Source organism: Jaculus jaculus, chromosome X (assembly GCF_020740685.1).
Source record: "Jaculus jaculus isolate mJacJac1 chromosome X, mJacJac1.mat.Y.cur, whole genome shotgun sequence".
NCBI lineage: Eukaryota > Metazoa > Chordata > Mammalia > Rodentia > Dipodidae > Jaculus > Jaculus jaculus.
Genome location: NC_059125.1, coordinates 6580126 through 6598142, shown reverse-complemented (window position 1 = coordinate 6598142; position 18017 = coordinate 6580126). Strand labels below are relative to the sequence as shown.

Sequence of the window (18017 nt, the reverse complement as noted above, 5' to 3'; positions counted from 1 at the left end):
AAGCACCCATATCCCTCAGTAATTCATCAAGAAAGGCATACCTCAAACCGATGTCTATGTCTTTCTTCTATAAAGGGAACATCACCATAAAGTGTTCCTGTAAAGACATGAGAGTGGGATTAATACTGGAGCAATGGATAATCTTTAGATAGACATTTATGATAATCACCTAGACAAGATTTAGAATCACCATGGAAACAAATCTCTAGGTGTATATATGAGGGATTTTCTGGAGTAGGTTAACGGAGGAGGGAGGACTCATCCTAACTGCAGGCTGCCCCACTCTATGGGCTGGGTCTGAGATTGAATAAAAAGGAGAAAGCAAGCTGAGCACCAACATTCAGTACTCTCTGCTTCTTGACTTCAGATGCAATGTGACACACTATGCTTCATGTGTCTACCACCATGCCTTCCCTGCCCTGATGTACTCACTATAACCTCAAAATGTAAGCTGAAATCAACCCTTCCTTCCTTAAATTTCTTCTGCTAGGTATTTGTCACAGCAATGAGAAAAGTAACTAATATCACATCTATGAAGCCTGTGAAGGAAGGCTTTATGGTTGCTTTCAGAGTCCTGAACGTGACCAGACTCCAAGAACAATCTAGATTCTCTTATCTTCTAGCAGAAAATGGGGATAGCTTCTTCAGACCCTGCAGCAATTCTCAAATCAGCCCTCATCACTGTGTGATCATTGGTTGCAGCAGATCTGCAAAGGACTCTCCTAAAGCGCCACCCTAGCCACATACCTCTCTGTACTGGGCAACATGCTCACTGCTGGACCTCAGGCCTCCTCACATCTGGGCTTCCTCCACAACACCTTCCATCACTGTATTTTCTCTCTATGGGTCACATTACTTGCACGACACCTTTAAAATATATCTTTAGGGCCAGGAGTGGTGGTGCACGCCTTTAATCCCAGCACTCAGAAGGCAGAAGTAGGAGGATCGCCGTGATGTCAGGACCAGCCTGAGACTAACTACATAGTGAATCCCAGGTCAGCCTTGGCTAGACCAAAACCCTACCTTGAAGAAAAAAAATAAATAAATAAAATATAAATATAAATATAAATATAAATATAAATATATATACACACACACACACACACACAATTTTAGGGGCCAGAGAGATGGCTCAGTGGTTAAAGGTGTTTGACTGCAAAGCCTACCAGCCCCAGGTTCAGTTCCCCAGCCACTTACATAAAGCTGGATGGGCATTCATTTGCAGTGGCAAGAGGCCATAGTGCACATGCATGCATTTACACACACACACACACACACACACACACACAAATAAATAAATATTTTTGAAAAAATAAAATATAAATTTATTTCAACCCTATAAGTTGACTTTGGGGATGGTAAAGTGTTTTCTAGCATCCACGAGATCCTGGGTTTGGTCTTCAGCATCTCAAAAAAATAAATAATCCACAGAAAAAGATTTAACCACAAAGATGTGCACTGCTGCATTATTTAGTAGCAAACAGGTGGAAACAACCTGAACATTAAAAGAAGAAAAGGGGCTGGAGAGATGGCTTAGCAGTTGGGGCGCTTGCCTGAAAAGTCTGAGGACCCAGGTTCAATTCACCAGTACCCACATAAGCTAAGCTGCACATGGTGGTGCATGTGTCTGGAATTTGCAGTAGCTAGAGGCCCTGGTGTACCCATTCTTTCTCTCTCTGTCTCCCCTAAATAAATTAAAAGAGAGAAAGAGTGAGAAGCTGGGCATTGAAGCAAACACCTTTAATCCCAGCTCTCGGGAGGCAGAGGTACAAGATCACTGTGCGTTCAAGGCCACCTTGAGACTACATAGTGAATTCCAGGTCGGCCTGGGCTACAGCAGACCCTACCTCGAAAAAAAAAAAAAAAAAAACAAGAGAGAGAGAGAGACAGAAGGCAGGTGCTGGGGATGTAGACCAGCAGGTAGAGTGCTTGCCTAGTATGCATGAAGCCTTGACAACAATCCTGGCTCCACACAAACCAGGTATGGTGGCCCACATCTATAATACCAGCAGTTGGGAGGTAGAGGCAGGAAGATCAGAAGCAATCCTCAGCTACACAGAGAGTATGAGGCCAGAATAGGATACATACAACCATGTCTCAAAACTAATGCAGTAGGGCAGGAGAGATGGCTTACTGGTTAAGGCACTTGCCTGTGAAGTCTAAGAAATCCAGATTTGATTCCTCTGTACTCACAGAAGCCAGATGCACACAGTGATGTATGTGTCTGGAGTTCGTCTGCAATGGCTGAAGGCCCTGGCATATCCATTCTCTCTATCTGCATATCTATCTATCTATCTATCTATCTATCTATCTATCTATCTATCTATCCATCCATCCATCCATCCATCCATCCATCCATCCATGCCTCTCTCAATTAAATAAATAAATAAAATATTTTAAAAAATAATAATGCAGTAAAAAGACAACTGCTAGATTCAATAATAGCACCAACTTTTTGTTTGTTTGTTTGTTTTTTTGAGGTAGGGTCTCACTGTAGTTCAGGCTGACCTGGAATTCACTATATAGTCTCAGGGTGGCCTTGAACTCATGACGATACTTCCACCTCTGCCTCCTGAATGCTGGAATTAAAGGCATGCACCACCACACCTAGCTTCTTTTTTAAAAAAAATATATTTTTATTTATATGATTGAGAGAGAGAGAAAGGGGGGAGTGGGCATGGCAGGGCCTCCAGCCACTGCAAACGAACTCCAGACACATATGCTCCCTTATGCATCTGGCTCACATGGGTCCTGGAGAGTCAAACTGGAATTCTTTAGCTTTGCAGGCAAATGCCTTAACTCCAGCGCCCATCCCCCGCACCAACATTTCTTTTTTTTCGCCCCAACATTTCTTAACCAGGACAGTACGGCTGCAAATCAAGCAAGGAGGCACTTAAACATGGCCACATAGCTGAGATGCTACAGCTCAGAGTAGCACTTTGGGCATGGCGTAGGGCCCGGTGACCCCTGAGATGCCCAGTGACTACCATAGGATCACATAGACAGAATCAGCTCCATCACCAAATGCCTCTCAAGAACCACTTGACCAGGCTGGGAAGATGGCTCAGTGGTTAAAAGTGCTTGTTATCTGGGCATGGTGGTGCATGCCTTTAATCCCAGCACTCAGGAGACAGGTGGGAGTGATCACTGACTTCGAGGCCAGCCTAAGACTACATAATGAATTCTAGAAATCCAACCTCAAAAAAACAAACCAAAATAAGTGCTTGCTGTATAAACTGGATTACCAGAGTTTGGATCCTGAGAACCCACACGAAACTGGATGAAAGTGACACACGTCTATAATCCCAATGTACCTAAGGCAATGGGAGGCAGATTCAGGAGAATCCTAAAGCCACAGGCCAACTAGTCTGAACTTTGCTGCAGCAAACAAGAGAGACCTTGTCTCAAGCAAGGTGGACAATGAAGACTGACACCTCAAGGCTGTCCCCTGGAGAATCACCTAACACTGGCAAAACTGGGTTACAGCACTGGGGCAATCAAAGGAGTCTATCCCCAAGGGAACAGCCCTAGGGATGCAGGTCCCAGCACCCACTAAGGGACAAAAAGCCATGATGCCAGAACTCATCATCAAAGTGCACTAGAATCAGGAGCTCTGCTCAGTTCAATAGACAGGCAGGGTATTATTGTCTTTCAAAGACAACATGAACTAAAAAAAATAAAGACAATTTTAATCAAGAAAGACCAAATAAATACCTTGTGAATTCATTTGAGCATTTGACTTGGAAGAAGAAAATGTCAATTAGTTGCATCTTTAAATAACTCTTATGAGTCAAGATCACAACCAAACTTCCACGTCAACCTAGATCGTGATATGAATGGAATGTATTAGGGGGGTTAAGGGGGTGGAGAGAGCTGGGGAGGTAGCTCAGTTGGTAAAGTGCTTGCCTTACAAACATAAAGACCTGACTTTGCTCACCAGAACCCACATAAAAAAGCCAAGCAAGGATGGAGAGATGTCTTAGTGGTTAAGGCACTTGCCTGCAAAGCCAAAGGAACTTGGTTTGCTTCCCTAGGACTCACATAAGCCAGATGCACAAGGTGGCACATGCATCTGGGGTTTGTTTGCAGTGGGTAGAGGCCCTGGCATGCCCATTCTTTCTTTCTCTGTCTCTTCCTCTGCCTCAGTCTTTCTCTCAAATAAACAAATAAAAATAAAATATTTTTTTAAAAGCCAAGCATGGTAACATATGCTTGTAATCCCAGTACTGGGGAGGTAAGGATGGGGCACAATGATCAGCCAGTTAGGTGTAATTGATAAGCTCCAGCCCAGCGAGACCCTGTCTCAATAAAATGGACCATGTTTCTAAAAATGATACCCAAGGTTAACCTCTGGCCTCCACCTGAACACCTACAAATGCACACACACACAAGCACACATAATTCCATATATATACATGCATAAAACGTGGGGGAGGACTGGACGGATGGTTTAGCAGTTAAGGTGTTTGCCTGCAAAGCCAAAGGACCGAGGTTCGATTCCCCAGGACCCACATTAGCCAGATGCACAAGGAGGCGCATGCACCTGGAGTTCATTTGCAGTGGCAGGAGGCCCTGGCGCAACCATTCTCTCTCTCTCTCTCTCTCTCTCTCTGTCTCCCTCTCCCTCTCCCTCCCTCCCTCTTTCTCTCTGTCAAATAAATAAATAAAAATAAAATATTTAGCCGGGTGTGGTGGTGTGCTCCTGTAATTCCAGCACTCGAGAAGCAGAGGTAGGAGGATCACCACGAGTTCAAGGCCCCCCTGAGACTACACAGTGAATTCCAGGTCTGCCTGAACTAGAGTGAGACCCTACCTCAAAAAAAAAAAGTGGGGGAGTTGGGTTAGGGGGCACCTTTGAAAGAGTCCCACCCATCCTCCTGCTGCAGGGTGTCACTCAGAACGGCTGTTGCATGAAGACTATTACTCCATAAAAATCAAAGGAAAATAAGGGACAAAGCACAATAATACACAACAGAGGCATAGACATCACCAGAAAGCTACAGGAAAAAGAAGTTGGAATAATCTAGGCCTTAAATATGGCTCTACGACTCCCAAGACTTCTGACTTATATCCTTAATCTTTTGTCTTCATTACAACAGATGACTTACAAAATCCTATAATAGGCTATTCTGTCAGCATTACCAGAGATAATGAGGAAAATGGCACAAATCTCCAAATCAGGATATAAGGCCTGGAAAGATAATGTGCCAAAAAGCAGTGCTAAAAATGGGAATCCAGGGGCCTTGCATATACCAGGCAAGTACTTTTACCGTGGTATCACACCCCCTGACCATGTGCGAACTTTTCTTGTTTTTATTTGTTTTGGAGGTACGGTCTCATGTAGCACAGGTTTGCCTCGAACTCCTGATCCTCCTCTTCTACCTCTGCCTCCTGAGAACTGGGGCCATAGGTATGCACCATCATACTCAACTCTGTGTGAACTTTTAAAAACAATTTTATTTATGTGTGTGTGTGTGTGTGTGTGTGTGTGTGTGTGTGTATGTATATGTGTATAGTTGCACACAAGTCATGATGTACACGTGGAAGTCGGAGGACTACCTCAGGCATCAGTGCTCTTCTTCCTCCTCCTTTGAGACAGGGTCTCTTGCTACTCAAATGAACGCCAGTCTAGCTGGCCCATGAGCTTCAGATTCTCCAGGCTACAGGCTCCACGTCTCATTGTCATAGATGCATTAGGATCCCAAACACATCTGGCACTTTGCATCTGACTTTACATGGGTGCTAGACAGGAAGCAACTCTGTTCAGTAGGCTTTGCAAGCAAACATCTTTAATCACTGAGCCGTCTTCCCAGACCCCTGTGTGAACTTTTGAAACTACATGGTTTATGACTACTGTCTGGCTTACGGCAGACTATGTTTGTTAAGATGTCTATCTCAGGGCTAGAGAGCTAGCTTAGCAGTTAAGCGCTTGCCTGTGAAGCCTAAGGACCCTGGTTAGAGGCTTGATTCCCCAGGACCCACGTAAGCCAGATGCACAAGGTGGTGCATGCATCTGGAGTTCATTTGTAGTGGCTAGAGTCCCTGGCGCGCACGCGCACGCACTCTCGCTCTCTCTCTCTCTCACTCTCAAATAAATAAATAAAAATAAACAACAACAACAAAAGGTTTCTATCTCAGAGTAGACAGAAAGAGGGGCACAGGAGTATAATGACTCTGTAGCTATACTACATGGCCTTAAAATTCCACTACACCATTTAATAAATGTATGGCTTTGGTAAATTATTTGGCCTCTCCACCTCAGTTTTCCTATCTGTGAAAAGGACATTACAACTGTCCCTATAGTCCCTATTTCAGAGTCATTAAATAGGTGAAGGTGAGAATTAAATAGATCCAAATATCAGAACAAGTAAGTAAATCACATGATTGTTATTTGCATGCAATGAAATCCACACAGAAAGAATGGCACTGAAACATAAGCTATGTACGATAGCAGATAAAATAGGGACTTGTCCCCCAATTATTCATACATGATTAATAAATGAAATAAATAAATATGTAATGTATATAGTATATCATGACTTTCTTTACTTTGGACATTTTATTTATTTATTTTTGTGGTACTGGAATTGAAACCACGACCCAGCATAAGTAAGATAGCTAAGTACTGTACTTTACAGAGCTATGTTGCCTTATTTTTTAAATATTTTATTTTTGACCGGGCGTGGTAGCACACACCTTTACTTCCAGCACTTGGGAGGTAGAAGGATCACTGTGATTTTGAGGCCACCCTGAGACTACATAGTGAATTCCAGGTCAGCCTGGTCTGGAGTGAAACCCTACCTCAAAAAAGCAAAAAACAATTTTTTTTAATTATTTTTATTTATTTATTTGAGAGAGAGAAAAAAAATGGGCATGCCAGGGCCTCCAGCACTGCAAACAAACTCCTGATATATGTGTCACCTTGTGCATCTGGCTTATGTGGGTCCTGGGGAGTCAATTTATCTCTTCAACCCAAACATTTTTATTATTATTATTATTTAGTTAGTTATTTGAGAGAGGGAGAGAGAATTGATGGGCATGCCAGGAACTCTTGCCACTGCAATGAACTCCAGACACAGGCACCATATTATGCACCTGGCTTTACGTGAGTATTGGGGAATTGAACTTAGGCTGACAGCTTTGCAAACAAGCACCTTTAACTGTGGTACCATCTCCCCACCACCACACTTATTTTTATTCTTCTTTGTTTTGAGACAGGATCTTACTAAGTTGTGCAAGCCTTGAACTCTTTGTGTTGCCCATGTAGACCTTGTACTTGGGGGCCCTCCTGTCTCAACCTTACAAACCTTTTAAAAGAGGTTTCACTGACCTGAAGTTACCTGGATTTTTCAGTTGAGCCCCAGCACTCCTCCTATTTCAGCCCACCTCAGCGCTGGAGTTACAGGCATACATGCCATGCCCAACTTAAGGTGAGTGCTAAGGATGGAAAGGTTCCCATGAATAGCTCAGTGTAGCAGTTAGCTTCTTGTTGCTGGGACAAAACACCCAACCAGAAACAGCTTACGGGATGACAGGGTTTATTTGAGACTTTAGTTTCAAGGGGAAACTTTATCATGGTGGAGAAAGCATGGTAACTGGCTCACATCTTCATATGTCAGTGGCAGAGAGAGAGCATCCAGAGCAAGCTAGTACTGAACACCAGTGGGCTAGACTAACAAAGCTCAAGGCCCACCCCGAGTCAGGCCTTGAAGTCCTCTAGGAAGGGTCTACCCCCCAAGCACACAAGTGGGGATGAAATAGGGAGCTTAATCACAAACACTTGAAGCTATATGGGGGACATTTTACATTCAGAGATCCACAGTGCTAACAATTACAACGCACAGCATTTTACCTTCAAACCACAACATGCAGCAAGTGCTCTTACCCACTGAGCCATCTCCCCAGCTCCCCCCACTCCAAGTCTCAGGAAATTAAGGCAGAAGAGCAACAGAGGACACTCAGTAGCAAAGAGAAACAATCGATGCTGCTGACTGTGAACTGTATGTAGGAGAGGTAGACAGACCGTGCTGTTCTGAGTGGTCCTCTTGATGGATTTATTGAGTACCTACTCTGTGTAATGATTCAAGGCAGGGAGAAAAATCTCAACAACAAAATGATGAGCTGAGCACACAGCTCAGTAATGGGATGTTTGCCTAGCATGTGCAAGGCTCTGGGTTCAAGCCCCAGCACTACACAAACAAGTGGGGGGAGTTTTCCTTTCTATATTGGTATTTTTTAATTTTAATTTTATTTATTTATTTGAGAGAGCAAAATAGGGAAAGAGGCAGACAACAAGAGAGAGAGAGAGAATGGGCATGCCAGGACCTCCAGCCACTGCAAACAAACTCCAGACGCATGTGCCAACATGTGCATCTGGCTTATGTGGGACCTGGGGAATCAAACCTAGGTTCTTTGGCTTCGCAGGCAAGCACCTTAACTACTAAGCCATCCCTCCAGCCCCTATCTTGGTGTTTTCTGTTTGGAAGACAAAATAAAATGCAACAAAACCAGGTTTGATACATCCCTGTAAATCTCAAGATTCAGAAAAGCAGAAGCTGAATGATCACAGCAAGTTCAAGGCCAGCCTAGTCTACATATTAGTGAATTCAAAGCTAGCCATAGCTACATAGTAAGATCCTGTCTCAAAAACCCAAACAGGGCTGGAGAGATGGCTCAGTGATTAACAGTACTTGCTGTGCAAGCACAAGGGCCTAAGAAGGCCTGAGAGACTACCTAAGTTCAATCCTGAGAACTCACATAAATATCTGGATGTAGCCACCCATGTCTATAACTACAGTCCCACAGAGGGACAGACCTGAGAATCACTGAATCTTACACACACACACACACACACACACACACACACAAGATCCAGGATCAGTAAGAGACTCTGGCTCAAGTAAGAATGGGCAGGAGGCTGAAGAGATTACCCAGTGGTTAAATATGCTTGCTGACAAGCCTTATATTTGGCCAGCCAGACCAAATGAGCCAAGAGGTGCAATAGTGGCACGTCTGTTATGGGGGAAACCAACCACCCTCTAATTGGACTGGAGGCCTGCTCCATGGAATGGAATATATCCTTCATACTGAAAATCTACAAGAGGGGTAGTCATAAGCCCTAGGAGTGTAAGATCTGCTGCTGTCTGACTAAAAGTATATACTATGCTCAACAAACTGCCCAGTAAGCACTTCTCTTAACGTTCATGCTCATGTATTAATGGTACTCTCACTTTGGGCTAAAGAACCTTCTCTTTTCAGATGGCAGTGACCTTGGGATGACTCACCATGGTGTTGAGAAGTGACAGAGGAAAGTTCAGCACTGAAATAGCTCAATCGCAACTTCCGTGGCTCAGGGTCCATTGCGGAAGAGGTGGCGGAAAGAATGTAAGAGCCAAAGGAAATATAGGACTCCTTACAACGTGCTCCCCTCAGACACAAAATGGACTGGATATCCATGACCTCACAGTGCCTGACACTAACTACACAAGACCATCATAAGAGGAGGAAAAGATCGTGACATCAAAATAGAAGAGTGATAGGGAGAGGGAATATGATGGAGAGTGGAGTTTCAAACGGGAAAGTGGAGGGAGGGTATTACCATGGAATATTGTTTACAATTATAGAAGTTGTCAATAAAAAAATATTTTTAATAATGTTTGCTTACAAAGCCTGATGGCTCAAGTTTGACTCCTCAACACTCATGTAAAGCCAGTGGAACATACATCTAGAATATGTTTGCAATGGCAAGTTGCCCTGTCAAGCCCATTGTCTCTCTCACTCTCTTTCTCTCTCTCTCTCTCTCTCTCTCCACCCCTCTCTATGCTTGTAAACAAAAAGCAAGAGAATGGGCAGAAGAGCAATAGAGTGGGGCACGCAACATTCCACTCTGGCCACCACAGGTAAGCTCACCGCACTACAGACAAGTGGATGCTACATGAGCACATATGCAAGTATATACTACTTACAACACATATACACATTACACACACACACAAATTAATTAATTGATTAAAGGAAAGAAAAAAAGCAAAATGGCTAGGTAGATGGCTGAATAGTTAAAAACACTTGCTTGCAAGTCAGGTGTGGTGGCTCATGCCTACAATCCAAGCACTACGGAGGCTGAGGCCAGAGGATTATCTTGAGGGCAGCCTGAGCTAGAGTTAATTCCAGGTCATCCAGGGCTAAAGTAAGACCCTGCTTTTAAAAAAAATGCCAGGCATGATGGCATGCCTTTAATCCAGGCACTCAAGAAGCAGACATAGGAGGATCACAGTGAGTTCAAGGCCACTCTGAGAGTATATAGTGAATTCCAGGTCAACCTGGGTAGAGTGAGACCCTACCTAAATTAAGAAAAAAAAATTACAAATTAAAAAAAATAACTTTTTTGTGGGGGGGGACCAAGTTCAATTCCCTAGCACCCACATAAAGCCAGAAACAAAGTGGCACATGTGTCTGTAGTCCAACGTACTTATGACAGTGGTAGGCAGAACCAAAAGACAGATGTTGCAGGCCAGCTACACTGACACACTGTGGGGGTGCACCATAAACTCATATGTTCTGAATGCTTGCCTTCCAGATGATGGTAAATTGGGAGGTGGAGCCTTGCTGAAGGAGGTATGTCACTAGGGACAGACCTTGAGGTTTATTAGCCTCCTGTATGCCAGTGCAAGTTGGCTCACTCTCCTGCTGCTATTGTCCATCTGCTGTGGCAAGGAGGTGATGTCCAACCTCTGCTTATGCCATGCTGTCCCTGTCATCATGGAGCTTCCCCTCAAGACTGTAAGCTAAAATATATTTTTAAAAGAAATGTTCCTTCCAGGTGCTGGAAGGATGGCTTAGCATTTAAGGCACAGGACCCAGGATTGATTACTCAAGACCCACATAAGACATATGTATAAGGTGCCGTATGCATCTGGAGTTCGTTTGCAGTGGCTGGAGGCCCTGGCATGCCCATTCTCTCTCTCCCTTCCTCTATCTCTCTCAAATAAATAAAAATAAATGTATCTTTTAAAACTGTTCCTCCCATCAGTTGCTTTTGGTCAGGTGCTTGATGCAGGCAACACGAAGGTTACTACAACACACACACACAAAGTGGAAAACAAAACCACAAGGGACACCCTGTCTCAAGCAAGGTGGAAGTAGAGGACAAACATCCCAAGGTTGTTCTTGTCTCCCTCTCCCTCTCCCTCTTCCTCTCTCTCTCTCTCGTGCGCCAACTAACCAAACAAACAGCAAAAAGCAATACAGCCAGGTGTGGTGGCGCACACACTTGAGAGGCAGAGGTAGGAGGATCTCTGTGAGTTCGAGGCCACCCGGAGACTACATAATTAATTCCAGGTCAGCCTGGACCAGCAAGAGACCATACCTCGAAATATATATATATATATATATATATATATATATATATATATATATATATATATATATATATATATATATATATATAAACTATTAACTGTACAAAAGCTTAAGAAGTATCAGCTAAGATTTAGAGATAAATGATTGATAGAAGTCTTAGGACCTGTAATTTTAAAATAAACTAGGCAAGATATCAATAAAGAATATTTGGGATGTAGAGATGGCTTAACAGTTAAGGTGTTTGCCTGCAAAGCCAAAGGTTCAATTCTCCAGGTCCCGCATAAGGCAAATGCACAAGGTGGTGCATGAGTCTGGCATTTGTTTGCAGTGGCTAGAGGCCCTGACATGCCCATTCTCTTTCTCTCTCTCTCTCTCCCCCTCTTTGTCTCTAATAAATTTTAAAAAAGTATTTAAAGTGCATATTTGACCTTATATTAATGCTACTCTCACTTTGGGTAAGAATCTTCTCTTTTCAGATGGCAGTGACCTTGGGATGACTCAGAAGGTATCATAGTGCTGGAAAGAAGTGACTGGAGTACTGAGTAACATCTCGATCACACCTTCCAAGTCTCAGGGTCTAATGCTGAAGAGGTGGCATAAAGAATGTAAGAGCCAAAGGAAGGATAGGACTCCTTACAACATGCTCCCTCCAGACATAAAATGGCCTGGATATCCATGACCTCAAAGTGCCTGACACTACCTACACAAGACCATCATAAGAGGAGGAAAAGATAATGACATCAAGTTAAAAGAGACTGATTGAGATGGGGAGGGGATATGATGGAGAATGAAATTTCAAAGGGGAAAGTGGGGGGAGGGAGGGTATTACCATGGGATATTTTTTATAATCATGGAAGATGTTAATAAAAATTGAGAAAAACACATTTAACGGTTTTCAGAAACCAAAATACTATGTCAAAATATACCATCTCCTTGTAATTTGCTGCAGGGTAAATTCTATCCCATACAGAATTTTTTTAGCAGTGCCTACCCTCACCCGCCCTTTTTTGGAGCAAAAAAAAAAAAAAAAAAAAAAAATCCCTCCAAAAAGTTGGGATGGGATTACAGCTCAGTGGTATAGCACTTAAATGTAACACTTACTGAAAGGCTGAGGATAAGGTCTTCCCTTTTTGAGATCCCAGCTTTCCTCCCACAATACACTGCTCCTAAAACCTATGGAATCTTGTTTGGGGGTTATCAGCCAAAGTGAGCTTTCAGCTTTGAAGGCAGTTCAGGTTTTTCCTAAGTTCCAGCCACTCCCTAGCAAGAGGGGGGCAAAAGTCAGCTCAGCAACTTTCTAACAAGTGACCTGGATGAGTAGATCCACCTTGCTAAGATTCCTTTCTCTGGTGCAAAGAGGTCATTGGGCCCTAGGGGTGTGACAGGAACACCTGAAATGCTGCACAAAGAGTCATTGCAGGTGCTGAGAAAGTACACAGTCAGGAATTGGGTGTGGTGGGCCACGCCTGCCATCCCAGCATTTGGGAAGTGGAGGCAGGAGAATGGAGAGTTCTAAGATAGCCTGGGCTAAGTCTCAAAAAAAAAAAAGGACTTCAGGGATAGCTCAAAGGTCACTTGTCTAGCACACTCAAAGCCTTGGGCTCCTTCCTCAACACCATGAAAAGAAGAACAGGGGCCGGGCAGATGGCTTAGTGATTAAGGCGTTCGCCTGCAAAGCCAAGGACCCAAGTTCAACTGCCCAGGACCCATGTAAGCCAGATGCACAAGGGGATACATGTGTCTGTAATTTGTTTACAGTGGCTGGAGGCCCTGATGTGTCTATCTCTATCTGCTTCTTTCTCTCTCCTCTCTCTCTCTAAAAAAATACTAAATTTTAAAAAATTAAAAAAGAAAATAATAGGCTGGGCGTGGTGGTACACACCTTTAATCCCAGCACTCGGGAGGCAAAGGTAGGAGGATCCTCGTGAATTTGAGGCTACTCTGAGACTACATAGTGAATTCCAGGTCAGTCTGGGCTACAGTTGAGACCCTACCTCGAAAAAGAAGAAAGGGAGGGAGAGAGGGAGGGAGGGAAGGGAAACGAAAGAAAAGGAAAAGAAAAGAAAAAGAAAAAGAATCTTTAAAAAGGGCAGCACCAGGACCCACTTCTAGCTTTCTCCTTTCCTTACTACTTTTGGATTTTAGTATGTCTTTCCTTTGGTTTTTAAAACATATCTCATATCTTTATAGTGTGTAAACAAATCCCTTTTCCTGAGTTTATTTTTGTGATCTGCTTTCATGTCTGTTTCTCAGGGACGAAACGTCATAGTTTACTCCTTGCTTTTTTAACTCTGCATTGTAGTAGCTCATTCTCTTGTGGAGTTTCTTCCCCCCCACCACCACCACCACAATCTCTCTCTCTCAGTGAGGATGGAACCCAGGGCCTTGTGCATACTAGGCAAGCCTTCTGCCACTCAGTCAGACCCTCACCCTTATGTAAGAACATAGGGAAGGGAAGGGAGAGGAATTGCAGAAAACACAAAGGATATGTGTTCCCTGCTCCCCAGCACTGAAGCTCAAACCTAGGGCTTCACACATGACAGGCAAGCACTCCACCACCAAGCTACACCCCTATCCTGACTGACACCCTATTTTGTTTTTCTTTTCTCTTTCTTCTTCTTCTTTTTTTTTTTTTTTTTTTTTTTTTTTTTTATGAGACATGGTCTCACTCTGTACCCCTGGTTGGCTAGGAACTTGTGGTGATCCTCCTGCCTCTGCCTGAGTGCTGAGATGACAAGCATGTACCACCATGTCCAACTTGGACCTCCTTTCTTGTTGTTACTTACTTTCTTTTCTTTTTCTTATTTTCTTTTCTTTTTTTTTTTTTTAAGTATGGTCTCACTTTAACCCAGGCTGACCTTGAATTCAATGTGTAGTCTCAAGGTGGCTTTGAACTCATGGTGATCCTCTGCCTCCCAAGTGTTGGGATTAAAGGCATATGCCACCATGCCCAGCTTGTTTTGTATTTCTGAGACAGGGTCTCATATATTCTAGGCTGCCTCAACAGCACTGGCTCCATGCCCCCAAACGCTGGGATTACAGGCATGGGACTCCACACATAGTTTATATAGTACTGGAGTTTCTTGTATGAGCTATATCGCCAGCCCCTGATCCCCATTCTCTTTTTTATACTTTATTTATGAGAGAGAAAGAGAGAATGGACCATCACAGCCTCTAGCCACTGCATATGAACTCCAGACACATGTGCCCCCTTGTGCATCTGGCTTATGTGGGTCCTGGGGAATCAAACCCCGGGCCTGAGGTCTTACAGACAAATGCCATAACTGCTAAGCTATTTCCCCAGTACCCCCATTCTCTTTTCTTAAAACAAAATATTTATTTGTGAGGGGAGAGTGTGGACACTCCAGGGCTTCTTGCCGCTGCAAACTAATGTCAAGTCACATGCCACTTTCTGCATCTGGGTACTGGGGAAATAAACCCAGGCAGGCAGGCTTTTCAAGCAAGCGTCTTTGACCCCTATTCTGAAAGCCAACTCACAAACTGATGTTTGGCCCAAACTGTGACAAGATCGCATGTGAATACTGTAAAGCCCTTTCCAATGATAGTACCCACAGCCCCATTGGAGCAATTACTTCTGTGTGGGTCTAGGTACTTGTGCATGGAATCCAGCCAGTGCTCCCAGAGCTCTGGGAGGGGGCACTGTTCTCATCCAGTGTCTCAGGGGCAGAAATTGTGACACGAAGTAAATATCCATAGCCAGTGCCTGAGAGCTGGGACCCAAGGATCACCTGGAGAGCACAATGTCTCCATCACCACTGGTGAGGTGGTTAGGAGAGTAATGTCTTATGTCCTATTAGGATGAAAGGGGCTATATCTCAGCCCCTTACATGAGTCTCCATATCCACAAGCACATTTTAACAAAGGATTTCCCAACAAGAGGTATGAAGCAAAAAACAGGCCCTTGGTGGGAGGTGTCTTTGTAGAGTCCGGTAGGCCCCAATGTACTCCTTTTGAATATGTGCCTTTGCACAATGATAGATTACCATGGCATGGACTTTTAAACTCTTTTATAAATCACCACATTAACCCAGCCAAGGATTTTTGTGGCTAAAAAAAAAAAAAAAAAAAAAAAACAGCAATCTAATCACATTCAAAGTAGAAGCTATTTTACTATATCAATGCTCAGATAAGAGAGAAAAAAAGCAATAACAATTTCTCTAGCCACTAAATATTTGTTCTTCCATATCAACATGTCTTTCTGCTTTTTCAAATTTGAAGCTTAACCACTATGTATTGCCAAGGTCACAAATTTTACCTGGGTCCTTAAGACTGGCACTGACTCAATGAATACCTAATTGGCCCATTGCACCTGTTCTTCAGAACAAAATCTTTTTTCTTACAGCAAAGCTATGTCAACCATTTTAATCAAGTTCTTTTCTTCAATGAGGAAGAACAGGGAAGGATCCTAAAAGAAATGAAGTCTTTTCATCAGAGAGAGAAAGAGAGAGAGAGAGAGCAGCAGAGACAGAGAGAATGAGCGCACCAGGGCCTCCAGCCACTGCAAACAAACTCCAGACACATGCCTCCCTTTGTGAATCTGTCTTATGAGGGTACTGGGGAATTGAACCTGAGTCCTTAGGCTTTTTAGGCAAGCCCCTTAACTGCTAAGCCATCTCTCCAGTCCTGAAGTCTTTTTTTGTTTTGTTTTATTTTGGTTTGGGGTTTGTTTGTTTTGTTTTGTTTTGTTTTGTTTTGAGGCTGACCTGGAATTCATTATGTAATCTCAGGGTGGCCTCAAACTCATGGCAATCCTCCTACCTCTGCCTCCCAAGTGCTGGGATTAAAAGCATGCACCACCATGCCCGGCCCTGAAGTCTTTTCTAAAAGCATTCCATTTCCACCTGTTTTAGCCACATGGCTTGGCTGGCCTCCTGCATCTTTAAACTCTTTCACTCTCCTCCCAACATCACCCAGAAGAGCTGTCTGTGTCAAGTCTTAGCACTCCTATGTTGCCTGACAGGAACTGGCAGTACTGAATTTCTAATTCTTTCAAAAATGTTACGCTGCATTCTCACCTGAGCTGGACACCTATATAGGTTGCTTTTATGACCTTAACCCAGCACTGTGCTTGGGGGTGGCCCTGCTATGCCTCCTGCAGTTCTGGGGATCTCTGCAGATCTCCAACCTGGGAGGTTCTCCTGATTCTAAAAGGAGGGGCTCACTAACATTTGTGGGCTAATTTGGAAGGCACATCAAATCTGGGATATTTAAATTAGCTTGATGTTGGTTACCATCCCTACTTGGTTTCTAGATAGAGAAGTTATGAATGGTCCAGACAATGTGTTCTTTCTAGGAAGTAGCATTTAGTTAGAAACTATGCTCAACACATTAGAGTTGCTTCCTGTAGTAGTTTGAATACGATGTTCCTCCATACCTCATGTCTTTTGAATGCTTCTTCCCCAGAAGGTAACAGTTTGGGAGGCAAAGCCTTGCTGGAGGAGGTATATTTCTGGAGGTGGGCTTTGGGTGTTATAGCCAGCTCCCCCTTGCCAGAGTTCAGCTCACTCTCTTGCTGCTGTTCTCCACCTGCTGTGGCAGGAGGTGGTGTCCAGCCTCTGCTCATGTTATACTTTCCCCTGCCATCATGAAGCTTGCCCTCAAGACTGTAAGCCAAAATAAATCCTTTTGGTTGGGTGTTTTGTCCCAGCAACGAAAAGATAACTGTAACACTTCCCTTCCTGGATGTCTTGGCAGTGTGTCAGAGATTCACCTAACAAAGTAAAGCCAGGGTCTGTAAAACACTACCTATCAAGTTGTCACCCCTCCCGAGTGAGCTCCGAGCATTTCTTTGTGCTTTAGCATGTTTTCAAGTCTTGCGTTCAATTGAGAGCCACAAGCAAAATGTTCCTCAGTGCATCTACAGTGCCCCTCTCACGTAAACCCAGCCAATCCCATGCCCAGTCACACCTCTTCCTAGACTTCTTGCTCTTCAAGACACCCTATTTCATACTTTTGTTGTTGGGGGTGCGTGAGTATGGGGGAACACACGCAGGAGGGCGTATGTACACACAGGAGCATGTGTGTGCAGACCACAGGACAAGCTCAACTGTCATCTTCAGGAGTACCATCTACCTCCTTTGAGATTCTCTCTCTCATTGGCCAAGAGCTCATCAGTTAGGCTAGACTAGCTGGCCAGCAACCCCAAGGTTCATCCTTCTGTCTCTGCCTTTGCAGCACTGGGATTGTAAGTGTACATCACCTTACCTGGTATCTTACGTGGGTATTGGAGATCAAACTCAAGTCCTCGTACTTGCAAAGCAAGTACTTTTTACCCACTGAGTTATCTCCTCAGCCCTGCATACATTTCAAGTTCTCCAATGTACTGATCAATTACCTCATAGTGCTGCTCTACAGAGTTGAAGTCCCATCATCTAACTTCCCAAAGAAAATGTGCTTTTTAAATATATTTTATTTATTTATTTATTTGAGAGAGAGAGAGAGAAAGAGGCAGAGACAGAGAGAGAATGGGAGCACCAGGGCCTCCAGCCACTGCAAATGAACTCCAGATGCATGCGCCCCCTTGTGCATCTGGCTTAAGTGGGTCCTGGAGAGTCGAAACAGGATCCTTTGGATTTGCAGGTAAAGGCCACCCTAAGGCTATATAGTGAATTCCAGGTCAGCCTGGGCTAGAGTGAGAC

The 18017-nt window shown here is 43.8% G+C and overlaps 1 protein-coding gene across 6 annotated transcripts in view; it reads right to left on the bottom strand.

Moving 5' to 3' along the window:
- Ctps2 (CTP synthase 2) overlaps positions 1-18017 on the bottom strand; it is a 152307-nt gene that overhangs the window by 35618 nt on the left and 98672 nt on the right. For all 6 annotated transcript variants that reach the window (XM_045140950.1, XM_045140951.1, XM_045140953.1 and 3 more), the window contains one exon: positions 42-97. In XM_045140950.1, coding sequence (XP_044996885.1) covers positions 42-97 — 56 coding nt within the window. The remainder of the gene's footprint in view (positions 1-41; positions 98-18017) is intronic.